The sequence below is a fragment of the Saccostrea echinata genome, unplaced genomic scaffold, assembly GCF_033153115.1.
Source record: "Saccostrea echinata isolate AGI-Se365-2 ecotype Australia unplaced genomic scaffold, CSIRO_AGI_Sech_v1 ptg000062l, whole genome shotgun sequence".
Taxonomy (NCBI): Eukaryota; Metazoa; Mollusca; class Bivalvia; order Ostreida; family Ostreidae; genus Saccostrea; species Saccostrea echinata.
In genome coordinates this window covers 275,526-295,209 of record NW_026889811.1, presented here as the reverse complement: position 1 = coordinate 295,209, position 19,684 = coordinate 275,526, and the positions used below count along the sequence as shown (strand labels likewise).

Below are 19,684 nucleotides of genomic sequence, written 5' to 3'. Positions count from 1 at the left end.
TTATGTATGTGAACAACGGCAGAAAGATGATGGGGTGTAATACGTAATTTGAAATAATAACCTGTGATTGAGATTTCTTTTATTTTCTTCAATCTTTTTTCCGCATTTAAATTAGCATACTGCATAGTACTGATCATGAGAAAACGATAGACCGTACATACATCACATATATTTCATAAATTAAAGCGCATAAAGCATACATTACGAGAATCCCATTAAACTATCATCATATGATTTAATAAATCTTCAGATAATTGCATAATATATTGACTAGTATTTTACAATAATTTTATTAAACAATAATAGATGAGTTGTAATACAAATGAGTATTTTAAACCATATTGCGAGTGAATTCAAATAAATAACTCTGAACATATGAGTATTGACACTAAAAATACACAAATCAATTGAAATCCTGGAAATTTAAGTGTTTTTAAAATGAACATCCGGTAAGGATTGAGACAGCCTTCTGACCGTCTTCTCTGATGCGCTGTTCTCATTTCCTTTCTCAATTATATTCTCATGGCTGACGTGTGCTTTCTGTGATTTGTGTGACGTGATGCGTTTAAAGAAACTACTCGGCTTGAATCCTATGCTTTTAATAAAGTTACCTTGGTTTTGATGTTCTGCAGTTCTTTCATCCTCATCAAATGCATTTTTGTTTTGCAAAATATCACCATTGGCTTTATGATTTGTCAACCTTTCGTCTGCTTTTATATTGTCTAAATCCTCTTTATTTCCTAGGAGTTTTTCACCACTGTTTCTGTTTAGCGAATTGACAACAATTTCGGCTTCCTCGGAATATTTCTCCGATCTGTCGATAATGATAGAGTTCTTAAAGGGTAAAGTTCCGGTTGTTGCGGAGTAGTCTTCTCCTTCTTCCTCCGTGTCGTCTGCAACTACATGTATAAGAAAAATAACGATAAAGAAAACAATTCACGATTATTTACTGTATTATCATTTTAATTCCTTAACTTGTTTTCATGAATTAATTACATATTTTACTCCAGAATACTTTTGTTAAGGTATGAACAATACAGATACAAATGGCAAAAAACAGGGTAATGAACAACATTCCTTCAAAATCAGTTCTGAAATTCTTTAATTTCGTATACTCAAAAGGTACAGAAAATAAAACCACATTTGCATTGAAATCTAAGAAATGATCAGCACCAGATATGTTCATGTGATGTACGTACCGCAGGCTGAGGAGAGCTTTCTTGTACAGTTTGTGGATGTTTTCTCCTCCAAAGTCACACCAAATGATTGCCTCTTTTCAAAAGCACGACTGCCTTGAAAACTTCCGCTGTACGAGTCTCGACTTCGACTCGGTGTGGTCCTCATGACTCGCTCTTTGTTGTTCTTCTCAGGGCGAAAAATCACAATATATATCTTAGTTATAAAGAGACATAGTAAGCAAGCTGTACCGTGAATGATCAACGATATGGAAAGGGACATAACTTTGACAAGTTTATTTTCAGAAAAGGTATAAAGAGGGATGAAGGCGATCCAGAGTACGAAAGAAGTAAAAGAACAATACATAATCTCGTGGGAATCGTTCATGCCATCTGGAAGCTTTCTTGTTTTAATTGCAAATACCAAACAAGCAATCATTAACAAGAATGAGAAGGCAAGGCTTACGAAATAGCTAAAGTTGTCTAGATCTGCACACGACAGATTACCAAGGGCTTCCTCGCGTGTTACGGAGTATTTGACTACTGGTAACGGAGTGTCCCCAATACTCCAGAAAACTAACGCAAGGAAGTGTAGTCCTGAGAGCGTCAGTGATATTACTAGGGCTGTTTTCATAGTGCAAATATTTCTGTTGAATACTGTTTGTCCCTGAATTGATTTGTTCTTTATCGATGACTGCACATCAAAAGCTCGATTGTAAACCATCAGTTTGGAAAAAATTGAAGAGTACGCCATTGTGTAACTAAGACCTAGAAACACTCTGAAGAAAGCACACGAAGCCACAGTGGGTTCACTTACAAGAATGAATGGAGAGATGTAAGAGAAAAGTATTGCAACCAGCAGGACTATACTTGTCTCAAAACCAGTGGCCTTCACTATGGGTGTAGTTCGTTTGAGAATAAAAACAACAGACACAACACAACAAATGATGATCCCAAGACTAGATAAAACAAAGATCACTAGAATGGACGGATTGTTGTAATGAAGATGATCGACAGGAATAGCCACACAAACGTTCTGTGAAGGATTGGATGTCCAACCAGAGTAGATGTCACACGTCTGACAGTTGAAAGGATCAGAAGCATTTACAATCTCTGTGTAGTCGCAATCCTTGCACTCCCAGCAACAAACCTCGCCTCTACTCCGAAACTGACCATTCTTACAAGGCACCGAACACACGGAAGCGGTGTATTTAGATCTATTCATTGTTTTCCAGATCAATTCCTGTCCAGAATCTGAAATATTGTATATCATTTAAAAAATTAAATAGATTATTGCTTTTCATATAATTTAAATTGAATTAAATCCCCTTGTACATAGAACATTAAATGACAGACATTATCAATACATTTGAACACGTTTTTGAAAACTGAAAATGGACATTAACATAACTGTTTAAAAGTTTTACATGTATATAATAAAAAATAGAAATATGCAATGTTGAACAATTCATACAATTTCCCTTTTCTATCCAGGTATAATCATTTTGCTGCCTCTTGTATTGTAAAACACTGTATCGAATGGGACCATCTCTACCATTTTCAAAGTGGAAGCTCGTGCTAAATGGGTCTATATTTAAAGAAAGCAAAACCGGGTAAATGTGATTAAATTATACATAAAGATGCGTTAACAGTCTTTTTCTCATTAAAGTCTTATAAATTGAAAAGTGTACATCAAAGCTGTACTGTGCTTTTTTTAAGGAGTGAAAATTGATCAATAAATGAAAATACTAAAGATTTCTTTTAGTTTCTTACATGCTACATGTACTCACTTGAAACATTGGACAAATATTGGAGTATCAATTCTCCTGTAAGGTTAGATTTCATTCGCTTACACACGCCCTTCTTTTCACCACAAAGTAAAGTGTGAATATTATCCAGGGCACTCCCAAAAGAGTAAACAGCATTTCGAACATTGTAGGCTGTTAACAATTCCCTGAAATCTAGAAAGCATCTTAACCATTGAAAAAACTACAAAACGTGGGAGAAAAGATAATTACACTGTTTATAAAACAAAATCACTTTGCATTTACAAGAGCTCTATATCTTTGGATGTTTTTACAAAGTAAAATGAATCACGTTTTTGTTGCTGTTTTGAAACTATTTCTATTACTACATTATTCATATCTGATCAGACTTTCCTTTTGACCGTAATATACTTTTGTCATCAGAGTGAGTGTTTACTTGTATATTTTAAATATCATTTTTTGTAACTTTGAATCAGAGCTGCATTAATCTGCAATTTTTAAAACCATTACACGTAAAATGTATTTAGGTTCAGAAAATCCCCTGTTTACCACTTCATTTCTAGATCAATTCACTCAAGATTGCTTTTGCACCCATTTGAAATATACTTTATATTTTTCAAAAGAAAGGTATCGCTTTTTTAAAAAATCATTTTCATTTAATCATAACAATTACTATTAAATTTGCTTCTATTTTATTCCCTATCTTGTTTTCAATTATTTCATGACATAATTATGTATTTGAAATACTGATAATATCTGATGTCATTCTGTTTTATCTGATGCCATGGTTTAAAATCAAGCTGTCAATGTGACATATTCGACTTCGTTGTCATTGTAATGACTTCTGATTTTGTTGTCACTGAATTATCCTCTGATTCTGTTGTCATTCATTTAGTTTCGTTGTTATTGAAATGACCTTTGATTTAGTTGTCATTATATTGACCTCTGATTTAGTAGTTATTGGAATGACCTGTGATTTAGTCGTCATTGTATTGACCTCTAATTTAGTTGTTAGTAAAATGACCTCTGATTTAATTGTTATTGAAATGACCTCTGATTTAGTTGTTATTGTAATGATTTAGTTGTAATGGAATCCAATTTATTTGTCAGTGTGATGACTTTTGATTTAGTCATTATCTTAATCACCCATGATTCTGTTGTTATTGTATCTATCTCTATGTTTGTTTACTTTCCATTACCTTTGATTTCGATGTCAGTACAACTATTCTTCTTGTCAGTTAGAGAACAGCTGTAACGTTGTTTTAAGTATTCACCAAACCAGGGGTTAGGACTTCTACTTATATTTATTCTAAAAGCAGAAAAAGGATATGTCATCAAAATGTACTTTATTTAACTTTTATTTATACTACATTTATGATAGCAAACCTATACTTGGCCCATTCACTACTCCCTAAACATGTAATGCATAATAATAATAAACTCAAAATGTTAATCATGAAATTTTACCATTTATTTTCTGCCCTTCTTAGATTATTTGACAAAAGGTAAATAATCACTATTCAAATGTAATTGAGTGAATATAAACAGCAAAATTGTCCATAATGCTTAACGGTTTCATTAACTTTTTAAGCATATTTTTAACCGCCATGCAAAAATGGGTTGTTCTTACTTTCTGAAGTACTCGGCAAATCCCGGATAACTTCTGGTTTCAGGGCTGATCCCTATAGCTCTTTCAATAATTTTCTTTTGTCCACTAGGTGGCTCCCTTCCTATCCAAGCATCACCTCCGACCCAAATGACGTCAGAGCTATTATGAGATTGATCTACCATCTCCATAATTCTGTACGCCAGGGCATATTGCATGAACAAAATAGCAACGACTTTCCCTAAAAATATATATTTATATAGTAATATACCCAGCTACGTAGCTACGTTTTTCAAAGGATAGAGGGATGGACAGTTAAAAAAAAATAATTGACAGCATACAGAATGTACCTGAAAAGTAAAATATAGATTAATATCCTACCCAATGAGATCATGTTTGGATCGCCTTTTCTCTGAATTGACAAAATTATCTATAAATTTTACTGTAAATGAATACGGACAGATGTTATAAAGGTACTATTTGTCGGAGACGTGAAAAAAGACTCATAATTCCTGGTCCTAAAAAGCTATCATTACATCGAGGTAAATGTGTGGCATCAAAACGATGTAACTTGGGCTTAGACTTAGACCTTTAATTATATACTTGATTTTGTTAAAGTGTTTAATACACAATATTCTATTCATTATCTTCATGTTGATTACACAAGCTTAATTATAATCTTATAAGGGTACTGAACCACCACAAATCATTAAGGATATTGCATTTGAATAGTTATTCCGAGTTTAATTAGCACTGCATATGCTTAGTTATTAAATAAACTGAATGTTTATAAATAGGTAGCTATAATATTTCTTTCTGTATGCTCAAAAACTAAATGTAATTTCCCTTTTTATGCTTTCGAAAGTTAATCATGTTGTAAATTTTGAATTAACTAGGTGGAGATGAATGCAAAATTTACAACTAATAGCTAGTTATCATGTTGTAAATTTTGCAATTAGCTCCACCTGGTAAATTCAAAAGGACAAGGTGCGTTTGAGGTAAAATTCGGCCCCGTGTCAAAATTAAATAATATTCCTCAAAACTCTTTGAGAGAGTATATATTTTCATGAAATTATCAATATATGCATGTACAAAACTTTATTTTTGTTTTATATAAACGTAAAAGTAGCATAGTTTACGCTAACGTTGCGATATTTTGACATTGCTTTATGCGACGTCATGAACAAGAATTTAACGTCGTTTTGAAATAAATCCAGCTTACATGTATATTTTATTATGTACGTTAATTAAATCTCATTTTCATACACGTACATTCCGATGTATTGGTATACATGTGATAGCATATCATGCTTTCTAAATTATTTTTCATAATTAAAGACAAATCTTTAAATCAATTGCTATGGTTGGCTTTGAAAATTTTTGAATCATAAGGGAAAAAAGGGGTGTACATGTACAGTACATTCTTAGCGGATTTCTCACTTTCCACGCCTCGCATCGGCATGCACAAGCAAAGTTATTGGCTTTGTTTGTTAACTTGACGAACTGTAATTGCCAAGCTTTGTAAAAAAGACTAAAAGACCGTAAGACTTTTTCTTGAATTTTGATTGCAGGTGTTCAAGAACATGATTTTGTGTGTAATAATGTCAGTATGGCTCGCAAGAATTTGGTCTTCCTGCTTATCTGCATTATATTTAAAAAAAAAAAAATTACTTCTCAAGTACTTGACATTGCTTTTTGTGGATTGATTTACATAATTTTACCTGTGTCTATATTATAATATTTTATTTGCGCTGTCCAGAGGCAGAGCCCATCCTTGAAAAAAGGAATGCATGCGAACCTTCGTGTATTCTTTTCTTTCAGCAGTTTCGGAAACATTCCAACATCGAAGTTATCAGCTATTAATATCAATTTTTCAACAACAACAAAAAAAGAAAAAAGAAAAAACGCAGGTTGTTTCGACATGAATATATTAGGATCTACGGGTTTTTGGACAGACAGCATGTTTTAACGATGTTTTATACGTGTTAACCTATACATCTTCACAATGTCAAAGCTTTGTGATATCGTTTCTTTTCAAACCTTTTTAAATAGGACCTTGACATTGTGAAGATGTATAGATAAATACGTAGATGACCTACAATCTACTTGGTCTTTTAACGATGTTTAAGAGACTTTCACAATTAATTCATCCTCGTGGTAGAGGGGGAGCAAAAGGTACTACCTGGTTCATAGAGGATTTCGCGGAAAAGAAAAAAAAAATAATAGTACTTCACGGTAAAGAAAGATTTGAAAAGAAAGAAAAGCAATGTCGACTCGCGGAAAAATGTAACAGGGCATTGAGAATTTTCCTGTAATTTTTCCCAGAAAAGGGAGTGAGGTGTTCCATACCAACTCAAAAAGAAAAAGAAAAAAGATCGACCCAAATTAAAGGAGAAAACCTTATTTTAAAAAAGAAAACTAACCCAAACCCGAAAACCCATTTTGAAAGGGGGTGTCACTTTACCTTCCTACATATCTTACAAACTTTACAAAGTTTTCTTAACCCTTCCCCCTTCATATTTTTGGTATTTTACTATATGAATTTTATACAAGTGGTGGGTGTTGGGGTAGGGTCCGGATACCCCCCCCCCTCGCGGATCCCTTACTACTTCCTCTAAGTAATCTATAACTTTGTGACGACAACCTACGCATGCAAGCGTGTGTTTTAAGGAAGCTCTAAACACCAATTAGGAAAAAACATTTTTTAGACTTTGAGAACATTTTATCATATAAAGGTGTACATTATGAGCTAATCCAGTTCATTTCAAGGATAAAGTGCCTGCCTTAAGACAATCAAGTGTTAGTTAACAGATTTCACTGTTGTTTACTTATATGGGTAATCAATATGTATATACTGTATTCAATTACTTTATCTTGGTCTAATATAATGTTAAGAATACCTCAATTTAATATTGTGAACCTAAGTTAACCCTTGAAAGTAGATGGCTTTTTGTTCATAACAAACAGAAAGCAATATTAATTTTATTTCGATATTCAGGGGAAAGGAAGCAGACAGTGCAGTTGATACTTTTTTTTACATGTTTTATGGGCGGAGGTGAAGGGGGGGGGGGGGGGTCTATTCAATGATAACTTAGATTACATGAAATATTTATAGTTCCTGTATCACATATTGTAGGCGTAGAAATTAAAGCAAAATAGTTCTACATTCAGTCTATTGATAATTAATTAAATGTATATTTTCAAAATGACAAAAATTAAAAAAGTAATAAAAACAAGAAGTCTGTGAGCCAATGCTCACTAATAATACCTCCGCTCTGATGTGAATACACAAGTACATTTTTGGACAGACACAGGGATAAACAAGAAGTTGACATCAGATTCATACAAAAATGAATCCCACCATATGACATGCCTAAACAATGAGTGTGCTAAACTTTCAAGCATCTGAAAAAAGTAGTTGCTGAGAAATCTGCAACCTGAATTTGTAATGTATGGTACGGACAGACGCACGGATAAACAGGAAGTTGACGTCGGATTCTCACAAAAATAAATCCCACCATATGGCATGCCTAAAAAAAGAGTGTGCTAAAATTTCAAGCATCTACGATGAATAGTTGCTGAGAAAACTGCGACCAAAATTTGTTATGTATGGTACGGACAGACGCACGGATAAAAAGGAAGTTGACGTCGGATTCTCACAGAAATGAATTTAATTTTTGAAGATTCATGAGGACATGAACTACGACGCTTCACGCCGGCATATTTCATGAAGCGCGTTAGCGCTTCATGATAAATATGCCGGCGTGAAGCGTTGTAGTTCATGTACCTCATGAATCTTCAAAAATTAAGATCATTTCTTATATTTACATTATTTTCTGATGAATTACATCAATTTACATCATTCAACTGTCATTTTTAAAGCAAAACAGTTTGCACTATAGTTTTGACGTCAAGTACGGTATTATGACAATGGAAATATTCATGCTCGTCCATGGTAGTTCATGAGAAAATGAAAAGTCTTTTAATTTGCAAAGAATCTTAAGGAAAAACCTTTGGAAATGTAAATATACAGAAATGAATCCAGACCATACGGTATGCCTAAACAAAGAGTGTGCTAAAATTTCAAGCATCAGCGATGAGTAATTGCTGAGAAAACTGCGACCAAAATTTGTTACGGACAGACAGACGGACACACACACACACAGACAGACACACATGGCTAAAACAGTATACCCCCCTCTCTCCTTCGGAGCGGGGGTATAAAAATTGTCGTGGGAAAAGTATCATTATGTTCAAAGTGGTAATGAAATATCAAGTAAAACTTTACCATATACACATGTAGGGGGCAGGTTAAGATTTTTCCGACATGAAACATTTTCCAATTCGAACCAGCATTGAAACTACGTGCCTGAACGTTACGTGTGGATAAATTGAGAGTATAAACAGGTTAAACAAACAAAATATACACATGCGAAAAAAAATCTCAATCAAGGAGAGGGGGGGGGGGGACGCCCGGCACGCTGGTGCTGGATCCGCCTTTGAATACATATACGCACTAGATTGTTGATATTGATATCCTGGAAGTCATTATTCCAATGACCAGTAAGCATGGTGAGAACGACATTTTCTACGAAATCCAGCACCATGGAATCCATTTCACAATAAACCCGATGCTTATACATCGTAAATGCATTTATTAAATAAATCATTTTCTATGTTCTATGACACCCTGTTTATATTTTATTTTAATTTTTCCCTCCAGTTGGAACAATTAACAAGAATAAAATCAGCTATATTTTCTACTATCACTGCATTACATGTATGAGCCCTGTTCGAGAATATTTCACTTATGCACACTTGTCAGATATCCGTGGATATATACTTATCATTTCTTAGCAAAGATTAATATCTGCTTTAGTAAACAAGTCAGAATTTCAGTTTTGCATGTGCGCGCAGATAGGCAATACTTTTTCGGATATTAATACAGAAGGATAACAAGCAAACGATGTGACAATCAAAGGGAAACACTTTTTTATCCTCTGCCATTCGTTACTTCTATATTATATTTCTATATACCATTCATATAGGTCTGTCGATCTACAGTAATATTAAGAACATAAATTTAGAGGAGCAATTGGACACGACCCCCTCCCCCCCTCCGATATCATCACTCAAGTAGTAATTTATAACCCCAAACAACCCCACCCCAAGTTCATTGTTTTCTTTTTCTTTTTTTTTTTTTTTTACATTATGTAAATATTACATCCAACCTTTATTTAATCGCTATTAAGTACATAAAATGCTATATATTACCCCTTTTTGACCATCTCGAGAAATGATGTGACCGAAATACATTTATGTGATGTATATGGATTTACGGGTATTTTTTATGGAACTCTTCAAAAAAGCTAATTGAAGTCATTGATAAAACATTTATGACAATCTAAATTATGTTCGGAACTGATCTACACTGCACATGTTTTATACTGAGAGGCGCATTGTTAAACTATTGTGATATTTTGCCAATTTAATTGCCTTCTATCTTGGAAACTTAGCCTCTAATTTTCACTATAATAGCTTAAAAAAATCATGTCCTTGTACATGTAAATGGTCCATTTTCCCAACAGGCCAAATAAATCGGCGAAACCATTGTGACGTCAATGTTCATAAATGACGTATATTGTTTTATAATGTTCAGCTTGGCATGAATATGGACACAAGCACTGGGTAATAAATAAACTAGATGTAAAATAATATTTATACAACAAGTGTAAATACTACATTTTTTTTCTGAACTGCTGCTTTTTTCAACCATCAAACGTCCAGATACAGTTTAACTCGGACCACTAGCTGTCGCTTAGTTAGGGAGCGCGGAAGTAAGATGCTATATATATACTAATATAGGCCCAATATATCTGAATTCCAATAACGTGTAAAGAATTCATACAGACCAGATCTTCATAACATTGATATAATGATTTCATCCTTTATATTAAAGGATTTTTATAGCGATACGAGGCGAGGAATATTCTCTATATTATTTAGATCTAGTAAAACACCTTCGAATGCATGTGTATTGCATGCTGTAAAATGAACACATTTTTTAAAAATAAACATGGTCCGCACAATATCACCATCGTAATTTTTTGCATATAAAATGCTTTCAAATCGATGTTTCATTTGTGAAAATTTCAAAAGTGGTGATATAATGCGGACCCATCGAAAAATGCTTTTAAGTCCTTGATTTTTAACGATTTTTCCGGAAATACGCATTCTGTCCATGATTTGACCACGAATAAACAGTATACAGGGACACATTCTCAAAGTTTGGGTTTATTTTTTTAACACGCATATATCCAACCTTTATTTCCAATGTAAAGTTTTGATTCAGCGTAAACTTTAATTTTTAGAAATTCTTAGGGCCAAATATTAAATCAAATGAACCTTGTCCTTTCTAACATGATGAGTTGATGAAAGTATAAGTTCCAATAATTTATAATACCTAGATAAATGGAATGACTGTGGTGTATCATTTTGAATTGTTTTAAACTGTTGATTGAGGAACAAATATATCAGATACGTACAACTCATTCACAACAAACTTGGCAACCAGTAAAATTAAACAAGTACATGTGCCTATAAATACACAAGCTGTACAAAAAGCAAGAAACATAAAAAACGGAAGTAACATTTAGATTCTAAGCATACAGGAAAAAAATATAACATCAACATATTTATAAAGATTCAGTTGAATTAATAAAATATTTAAAATATGATCAGAACATCAGTTCAAAACATCTTGAATCGATGATGAAATCAATAGTCCTATAATTTATCATACCTACGTAAACAAAATGAATATGGTGTATCATATTGAATTGTTTCTGAATCTGAAAAACAATACTTTTTGGATTGAAATATTTATATTGATGAATGAATATTAGATATGTACAACTCAAAAATAACAATCTTGGCAAGCAATACGTGTGGGTATCAGGCTTGGGGCGAATTAAATTGTAAAGTAATGCCTTACATTACCATTACTTCAGGAATCTGGGCATTAAATTACCATTACCAATACTCTAGTTTCTTAAAGTAAATAACTTTCATTACCATTACTTTAGTAAAGTAATGCATAACCATTACTTTTGTGGGTTTTCAAAAATAGAAATACAAAACTTTTGCTTTTCATAAACATGCACACCCCTTAAAAACTAAACTTGATGAATGTTAATTCAAATTTAACATTCTTAATTAAAAGATATGATATTTAAAACAGATTTCAAGTACTTGTATTTATTACACTGTAAATAACTTACATATTTTTTTATTATTCATAAGAAGTTAAATCTTTTCAATTGCCAATGAGATAAAAACATGTACAATTTGCACTTTTTGTGTGATCATTATTGATGTCATAAAGCAATTTAACTTTTGGGGCACTTTAACCCCTCCCCAAAACTATCTAAATTAATAAGACATTGATTTTTAGATCTAGTACCTATGAAAAAAAAATAAAGGCACTGACGACTTGAAAAAAGGGTTTGACAGTATATACATTTTGCTCTGCTAAAAGTAGAATGCCTGTGTTCTATTCCTTTTGGATTTGTCATGGTCAGCTCAAACTAGACCAGCTCTTTTAATGTTTTATAAACACAATAGGTAGAAAGAGACTGGTTTTTGAGCACTTCTCAAAACAATACTTTGTTTTAATTGTTAAACCCTTGAGGCATTGTGTTTTGATGTTACTCTATTCAAAAGATGGCGATTATAAGTTTACAGTGTACATTAATTAGTGTACCTCATACCAGAATTATTTTTTAAAGTAATTTCTTAAAAACACTTTAAAATATTCTATGAAATTAAATATTATTTAAATTAAGTATGAAAATTTTATATGTGTGGTAATTGCACTTTCAACAGAATACACATTTTTAAAATAGGTATATACAAAATAATGCTTTGTAATGCTATGTAATGCCAGCATTACTCTAATTTTGAGAAAATAATGCATAACATTACCATTACATGTAATGCAATTATTTTGGCTGTTGTCTTACCGTTTGTGTTTTTCTTTTTCATTAAATCAACCACGACCTTTTCCAGTTCATCTTCTTTGGTGGATTCCTTTACTTTTTTATCGAATCCAAAACATATCCCAGCATCCTCTGCGGCAGCTATGATCTCAGTGTACCCTTCAATTCCATAGTTACTGTCTTCATAGAGGATACTGACATATTGCCAATCCAGAAAACTACAGTAAGACCAAAACACTACAATTTAATTCTTGATACAGAGACTCTATATTGTTTTCTTCTGAAAAGTATACCACTTTTCAGATATCTGGCTGCAGTATGATAATTTCGGTTGTCTTTATCATATACATATTTTGAGTAGGATTCATTAAAAAAACACCTATATCTAATTTGTTCATATGCCTATTATTACAATAAATGTCAAAAATATTGATACGGTACATATATATCATTACTATGGCATGTGGAGATAAGAAGCAGTAACCATACTGTAAAAATCAATTACACAATACAAAATGTGAGCAGAACAAACACGAATCTCTGAAAACATTAGTGGTACGATCAGGTACCATTGAGGAGTAAGCACACCCACCGCGTGCTTTTTGTCATGATCGGGCAAACGGAAAAATCCGTCGTCAATTCAATATGAAAAAAATGGCCTCACAATTTTGTATGAAAGATGTCAGTTAACAATCGATTTACAAAGAAGACCATTGTTGCAACTATAGAATCTGCTTAATATTGACATAAAACGCGTTAAAGATACCTTTGCATCATCAACTTATTTGTCAGTAGTCTTCCTCGTTTTAGAAATTGTTCATACAATGAGCATGATCGTGCGTATCGAATGAACTTGGAGACATAAACCTCATTGCAGGTGATAATGATATACTGCTACAAAAATAAGGGAAGCTGATGCTAGAAAAGTTGAATTCATTACGTTTCTCGTAAAGTTTCGTTATTCGTTTGCCCTCAACGTTTTTCTCTATGAATACTTGTATGAAGCAGATGTGCCGGGCTCTGTAGGATCTTTTTTTAGGTTCAATGGGGATATACATCGATTCAACGTATGAATTAAAATGAATATTGTTAATTGATAAACCATCATAAATATTTATCTAAATGTCGAATTGAAGGTCATATCGAAACGTTTTTTTTTTTTCATTAAGAAGTTTTTGAAGAAATTCTGCTTTAAAAAAACGCAAAAACAGGTTTGATAATAATGGGAAACAATTATTTGTTGGAAAACTGGACTCCAAAGACTATATACTAGATACTTTATAAATATCGATATATATATAGATAGATTTTTTAATAACAATTCCAGAATACTTGTGTGTAGAATCAGAACAGTTTTTTTTTTCTTTCTTTTTTTTTTAATACAAATTTTAAGTAAGTTTGTAGAAGATCTATGACAACATAGGAAATTTGCAAGTCTATTCTTATTAGTAAAGAATATCAAAAAGTACATTCTAATTCATTGTCATTTTACATATCTTGTATGTATACACAGAATTGAAAATGATCTTTATTACAACAAAGTAGTACAATAGCATATCTTGGTTGAATAACTAGCCTCTTAAGCTTGTAGTTCTTCCGACTAATAAACTCAGGATGTTTGGCGGTATTACTCAGTCAAATCATTGTGAACGGCAATATAAGTCAATGAGCAAAGGCTTCCGTTGAATCTTCAACGAAAGTACAAGAAAACTTGATAAAGAGTACAATCTATTGTTTCAATCATACAGTATTACTTATCATCACATACCGCAATATACTGACTAATGCTTTGGCCTGGAAGGTATCAGAAGGGACGGTCCTCTTGAAATATTTGTATTTAACATTGTCGCTCAGCTCCGGGGTAGTGGCAAAGTAGCTTATCTGTTAAAAAAGGGAATAGCTAGTGTACAACTAGCAATAGGAGATAATGGTCAATGAATATTTCTTATATTTTAATACAAAAAATATCATTAATAGAATCTGCGCAAAGCCCAGTCAAGTAAAAACCAAATATAAATGTTTCGCAGCAATATGTCATTAATACACACCAGGTTTTATGTGAAAGAATGTATTAAGTTACTATTTATATTTATTTAGAATTATTTCCACTTAGAATCAATTTAACTTTTTTACCTGTGGAACTTTGAACAAAGTGAGTAGATTTGCCACGTCTACTGTTTCCTTGCTTCTGGGCGGACCAATTACACCTATGATGTTTCTGGTATCCGTCCAAGAACATGTGCAGTTCTCAAACCTGTTTGATTGAGAGTTATATCGCTTTTGTGCAAATTCCAGCGCGTGCTGTAGTGCTATACCTGTATCATAGCAGGAATCTCTGGCTATTAATCCCAGAGTAAATCCCTTATGTGTCAGGCTAGCATTCACTTCCCTCAGAGCAAAAATGGTCGCCTCCAGAATCTGAATCCCGTCTTGTTCGTTGACCTGCGGCGTGCATTTTCCGTCTTTGGAGTCGTGTATCGGAAACAGCGCCCCTAAAACAAAATCCCCAGGAATGTGTACCTCTTTGACAGACGTTTGAGCAGGAAAGCGTCTCACAAAACAGGCAAAGGTGATGATAAACACAGTCCTTATGTCCATGGTGAAACAAGATCACATTGTTACTGACATCGTGAATTTTCATTGATGAGGAAATTTTCCCTTTGGTTTTGTGTGCAATGTTTTCAGGACCTAGACGTAGCTGGAAGGAAGGAAATTAAGACTTCACTCCATGAATTGTGGCAGCGTTTGGATTTATACTAAAACATTACATTCTAGATTTAGTTTCTGTAGAATTAAAACATTAACTCGCAATTAAACCAATGGCAACAAAGCGGTACAGTAACTCACACTTAAAATGAATTTGTCTTAAAATTGTTTGTCAATTAGTCACATAAAACTCTTCAAAGATCCGGATCTCACGTCAATGGACATTGAAATATTCATACTTACATTGAATCAGGTTTTATACAAATATTTTTAGAAATGATTTTTAGTTTGTTTGTATTTCGTGTTGCTCAAAATGTGCAATTATTAAAGTTTTGTTGTATTTTAAGAGAAATCAAATTTGTAAAATTAACTTTATTACAATTTACACCAACAAGGTCTTGGACCACACAATTTGGAACACATGACTTCTAAGGTATGAAATCTTAAAATTGAAGGTAATAATATTTGGATGATTACGATGCAGCGGAAAGCTGTGACCTACATCGAGCGATTTGGTGATTAAAGTCTGTAACACATCGAACTGAACATTAATTATTCCTACACGTTTCCTGTCGAGTTTTATTGACAATTTCGAAAATTGAATATGATGGATGATGGCATTTGACCTTTAACCTTTTTAAAAGACCTCGAGCAAAACATTACAATAGTACACGCGTAGCGTAGTGACTCTGGAAATGAGCTGATACAGTCTGATATGTTTTGAAATAAGTAATATCTTCCGATACGTACATGTATTGGACTTTTTTTTCTTTACTAAATTTACCTGTATTACGATGATATTGCTTGGTATTTAGATAACGGCAACCCAATGACAAGAAAATCTGTTTATCTTCTTGCTGTATTTATCGTATACATTTTCTGTTGCGTATAACTTGTATAATACAAGTAAATAATACGAAAAATCACAATAAAATATCATCCCAGATGATTTAAAAACAAACAATTTTCTTTGAAAAAAAAATTATAATCAAGGAAAGTCTATTCTTAAGGTATTTAGAAAATTCTTCAAGGTTTATTGGGTTAATTAAAATAACCTACCTGAGTTTATCAGAGTTAAAGTTGAATAAACCCTGGCCGTGTCGTGTTGACAGTAGAACCGTGCGTTACTGTTATCAGTAGACAGTAAATTAAGTTCATCAGTATTTGTATAAATTGACCATCATTTCAGCTGTTCAATTGTAGTTATAAGGAGCTGATGTTCCTTCTCTCTACTTGATCTTCTCAGTGAAATTGGGTCAAGTGTCGATGTTACCTAACCATATTGTGTATTTCTTTACATAAATGTTAGCATGTTATATTTTGTCTCTCTCATAGCATTAGAAAAAAATAAGAATTTTGGGAAAAGTCAACTTTAATACAATTAATATGGAGTCTCGTTCTCTGTTTTGTCTGGAATTTGAACTTTTTTCACGATATTAACTATGTAAACTACACACTGACAGAGAGCACGCGAGAGTCAGAGGTCCCGCCCACCCTAAAGGGACCAATTTACAAGATATACGACCCATCATTTCCGCCCTAACACAACACGTGTTAAGTCATCGAAATTGTCTAGAAGGAAAACATTTTTTCTTGATAGAAATTCACTACAATTTTAAGGACAGAAAATACAAACAAACTTGTCTTCCAAATGAAAATAACTTGAGTCATGTTTATATCGATATATTTAAGTAAAATGAATAAGTTTAACCACATTTTTAATTTAAAGTTTCCCAATTATTTACTTCAAAGTGATAAAAAGTTGTATAGATTTACATGTATAAGGATGATAGCAGAAAGGTAGTATTTTAAATATTTTAGAAATTTAATATCTGCATCATCATATTTGCACTAAAATAAGTCCAAATATATATATATGAATCCAGGCATCTATTGTTTTGTTTGCATCGTCTGTCCTTAATACAAACAAAGAAGTGTTTCAAGTTTCCAATCCAAAGATTTATTTTCAAAAATACAGTAATCTCATAAAAATGCAATGAATGTATTATGTTTCCATGAATGGTCAACAAAGGCATGCGATTCCACAATCAGTTAACTGTTATTGGATGTCAGTTGGACATATGCTCATCACAAAAACGAAATTTATATGGAACTTTGATATGTATATTTGAACACAATTTGTTTTTCTGAAATATCCAATGTAATGGCTAAACAATTTATTAACCAATAGAGATACACTGTATATGCCCTGAGTTTCTGGCTAAATTTCAATACCCTCCAAATGCTCTGCAAGGTCAGATATTTTATTGATACATGTGCAATAATTCTGCAATATCACGTCTCTAATTAATTGCGCATATGAAATTCGCTTATGTAATATTATCTGACGTATTGAATATGATTTCTGCATTAATATCATTCTACTGAAATTTTCCCGGTATTATACCGTTTTAAGGAAATGGTACAGGTAGACAGAAAATATCTGTACGGAATTTAACCACAGGCACCGTGTTCCAAGCAGTGAGACAATACAAGCAACTGTTTACTACTTCCGACACATTAATTACACGTAATGTATAATCGATTATTTGTTATTGTCAATGATAAATCATAAATTACAGCGATATTCAGTTATAGGGGAATCCTGGAATGATTTTGTGTGTGTGTGTGTGTGTGTTCATTCAAAACCAAATTTAATAGCACTCCATTGTGTGTCTAAATTTGTTTAATCATGAACTATGTTGGACGAACAAAAGTTATTTATAACAGATGCATGTACACGTTTGTTTCATATATATTATAAGAAGTATTTCCGTGTGATATTTGAACATTAAGAAAACAATTTGGATTTTCTATAGTAGATACATTATGATGTTAAACGCATATTAATGCCATATTCTTTACACTATTTCTTTTACGTGCAAATATACTCTTAATATCAAGCCCATGTGTTTGATCACAGTGTAAAAAGAATAATAAAGCATGATCGGGGCATGTGATTATGAGGGAGTGGGGGCTGGCAGATTATGGTAATAAATGTTCTGTTATCGCAAAATCCGAAAATATATAATCTGTAATAAATTGGCAAAGACAAAAAAATCTGTTCTTGTCTGGTCCTTCTACCCCCCCCCCCCCCCGGCCGTACCCGCAAAATAGAGTTCTGAAGTTTGGCATCCCCCCTTTTTTTTGTTTGTTAAACTTTTTCCAGTAAAGAAGCAAATAAAAAATCACCAACCGATTATCTTAGAAATAAATATTCTGTCCCCTTTTTCAGAATCAAATGGCCATCCCTTTATTCGTTCAACAATAAATAATTTGTCCCCTTCTCCAGAATCAAATGGCCGTCACTTTATTAGTTAACCTATACAGACTTATTCTTAATAGTTCTAAGATAACTTTTTATTAAAAGATAATTTATTGTTTATATATTTCACTCGAAATCTAGCTGATTATGATCATGATCTATACAGACTATTGATATGGCAAATTTTAATCTTAAGAGGCTAATTTCCTGGAAATCACATCAGCAACTGTTTTAAGATCAACTGCCGTCGTATGCAAGATTATCTACCGTATTATAGAAATGCATGGTGTGTGTTTTAAATTCAATTACTTAGTATGGGGAATTAGTTGTTTCATGTTTGCGATGATTAACACGGTCTTATTCTATCTTTGTGATGATCATTCTAAAAACAGAAATCAATTTTAACATAAAATATGAACTTGGTCTAAAATATAGGAATATACACGGAAGTTAGTGTCTTGAACATCTAGATTCGACATTTATACTAATCCTTTGTGTTTCAAAAAAGTGAAAGCGGACATTGGAAATTTATTTTTAGATATGATATTCTAGGTTAAAAATTAACACATTCAGGTCACTAATTTTGTTTCAAGAGCATTTCACTATCATAGTTATATAAACATGTACTTATACCATAAAGACTTTAGCACATTCAATCATCAAATATCTCTCAATTTTTATTTTTTATGAAAAAGGAAAAAAAAACTATAGTATTAAACTTAGCAGTTGTTTACAAACACCTTGTCTCTATGAAGTAGCCCCACTCCCCCTTCACCTGTATTTACCTGTGATTTACCTGGCTGATTTCGTCACCTCTGCATGTACGTATATTTCACACCTTGTTGATGCAAGTTCGCGTACCGCCACCAACCCGCAATGAACAGCTTGAACAACGGCAAATATGTTGTATCGACGTGGATTTAATCCCCTCTTTTACACCACGTTAAAAAGAGATATATACGTATTGTTTCTCCAAATTTCCTGCTAGGTCAGATATTTACCAAAATAATACATGTACTAGCAACATGATGCGGAAAAGAAAGAAAATGTAATGAGATATTTTTAATAAAAAATACGTAATTAAAATTAAACAAAAAAAAATGGAAACTTTAAGAGTGCTAGATTGATTTAATTTTATTTTTAGACAACAAAATCTATCATACTCCGAC

At 32.7% G+C, this 19,684-nt stretch overlaps 1 protein-coding gene across 1 annotated transcript; it reads right to left on the bottom strand.

Moving 5' to 3' along the window:
• Window positions 1-335: 335 nt before the first annotated feature.
• On the bottom strand, window positions 336-16,401 carry LOC133175212 (metabotropic glutamate receptor 8-like). The gene is made up of 10 exons (XM_061310320.1): window positions 16,310-16,401; window positions 14,678-15,242; window positions 14,313-14,425; window positions 12,569-12,762; window positions 4,572-4,788; window positions 4,141-4,250; window positions 2,966-3,136; window positions 2,650-2,763; window positions 1,200-2,429; window positions 336-899 (listed from the first exon to the last, which is right to left on the bottom strand). Exons 2-10 carry the CDS (start codon window positions 15,140-15,142, stop codon window positions 424-426), a joined length of 3,090 nt encoding a protein of 1,029 aa, XP_061166304.1. The 5' UTR covers window positions 15,143-15,242; window positions 16,310-16,401; the 3' UTR covers window positions 336-423.
• Between the last annotated feature and the right edge of the window lie 3,283 nt (window positions 16,402-19,684).

Coding starts and splice junctions, on each gene's coding strand:
- LOC133175212 (XM_061310320.1), bottom strand. CDS start 15,142: ATGGACATAAGGACTGTGTTTATCATCACCTTTGCCTGTTTTGTGAGA. Junction 12,763..14,312: donor GCATTAGTCAGTATATTGCG/GTATGTGATGAT, acceptor GTCTTACTGTAG/TTTTCTGGATTGGCAATATG. Junction 900..1,199: donor AAAGCTCTCCTCAGCCTGCG/GTACGTACATCA, acceptor TTATACATGTAG/TTGCAGACGACACGGAGGAA.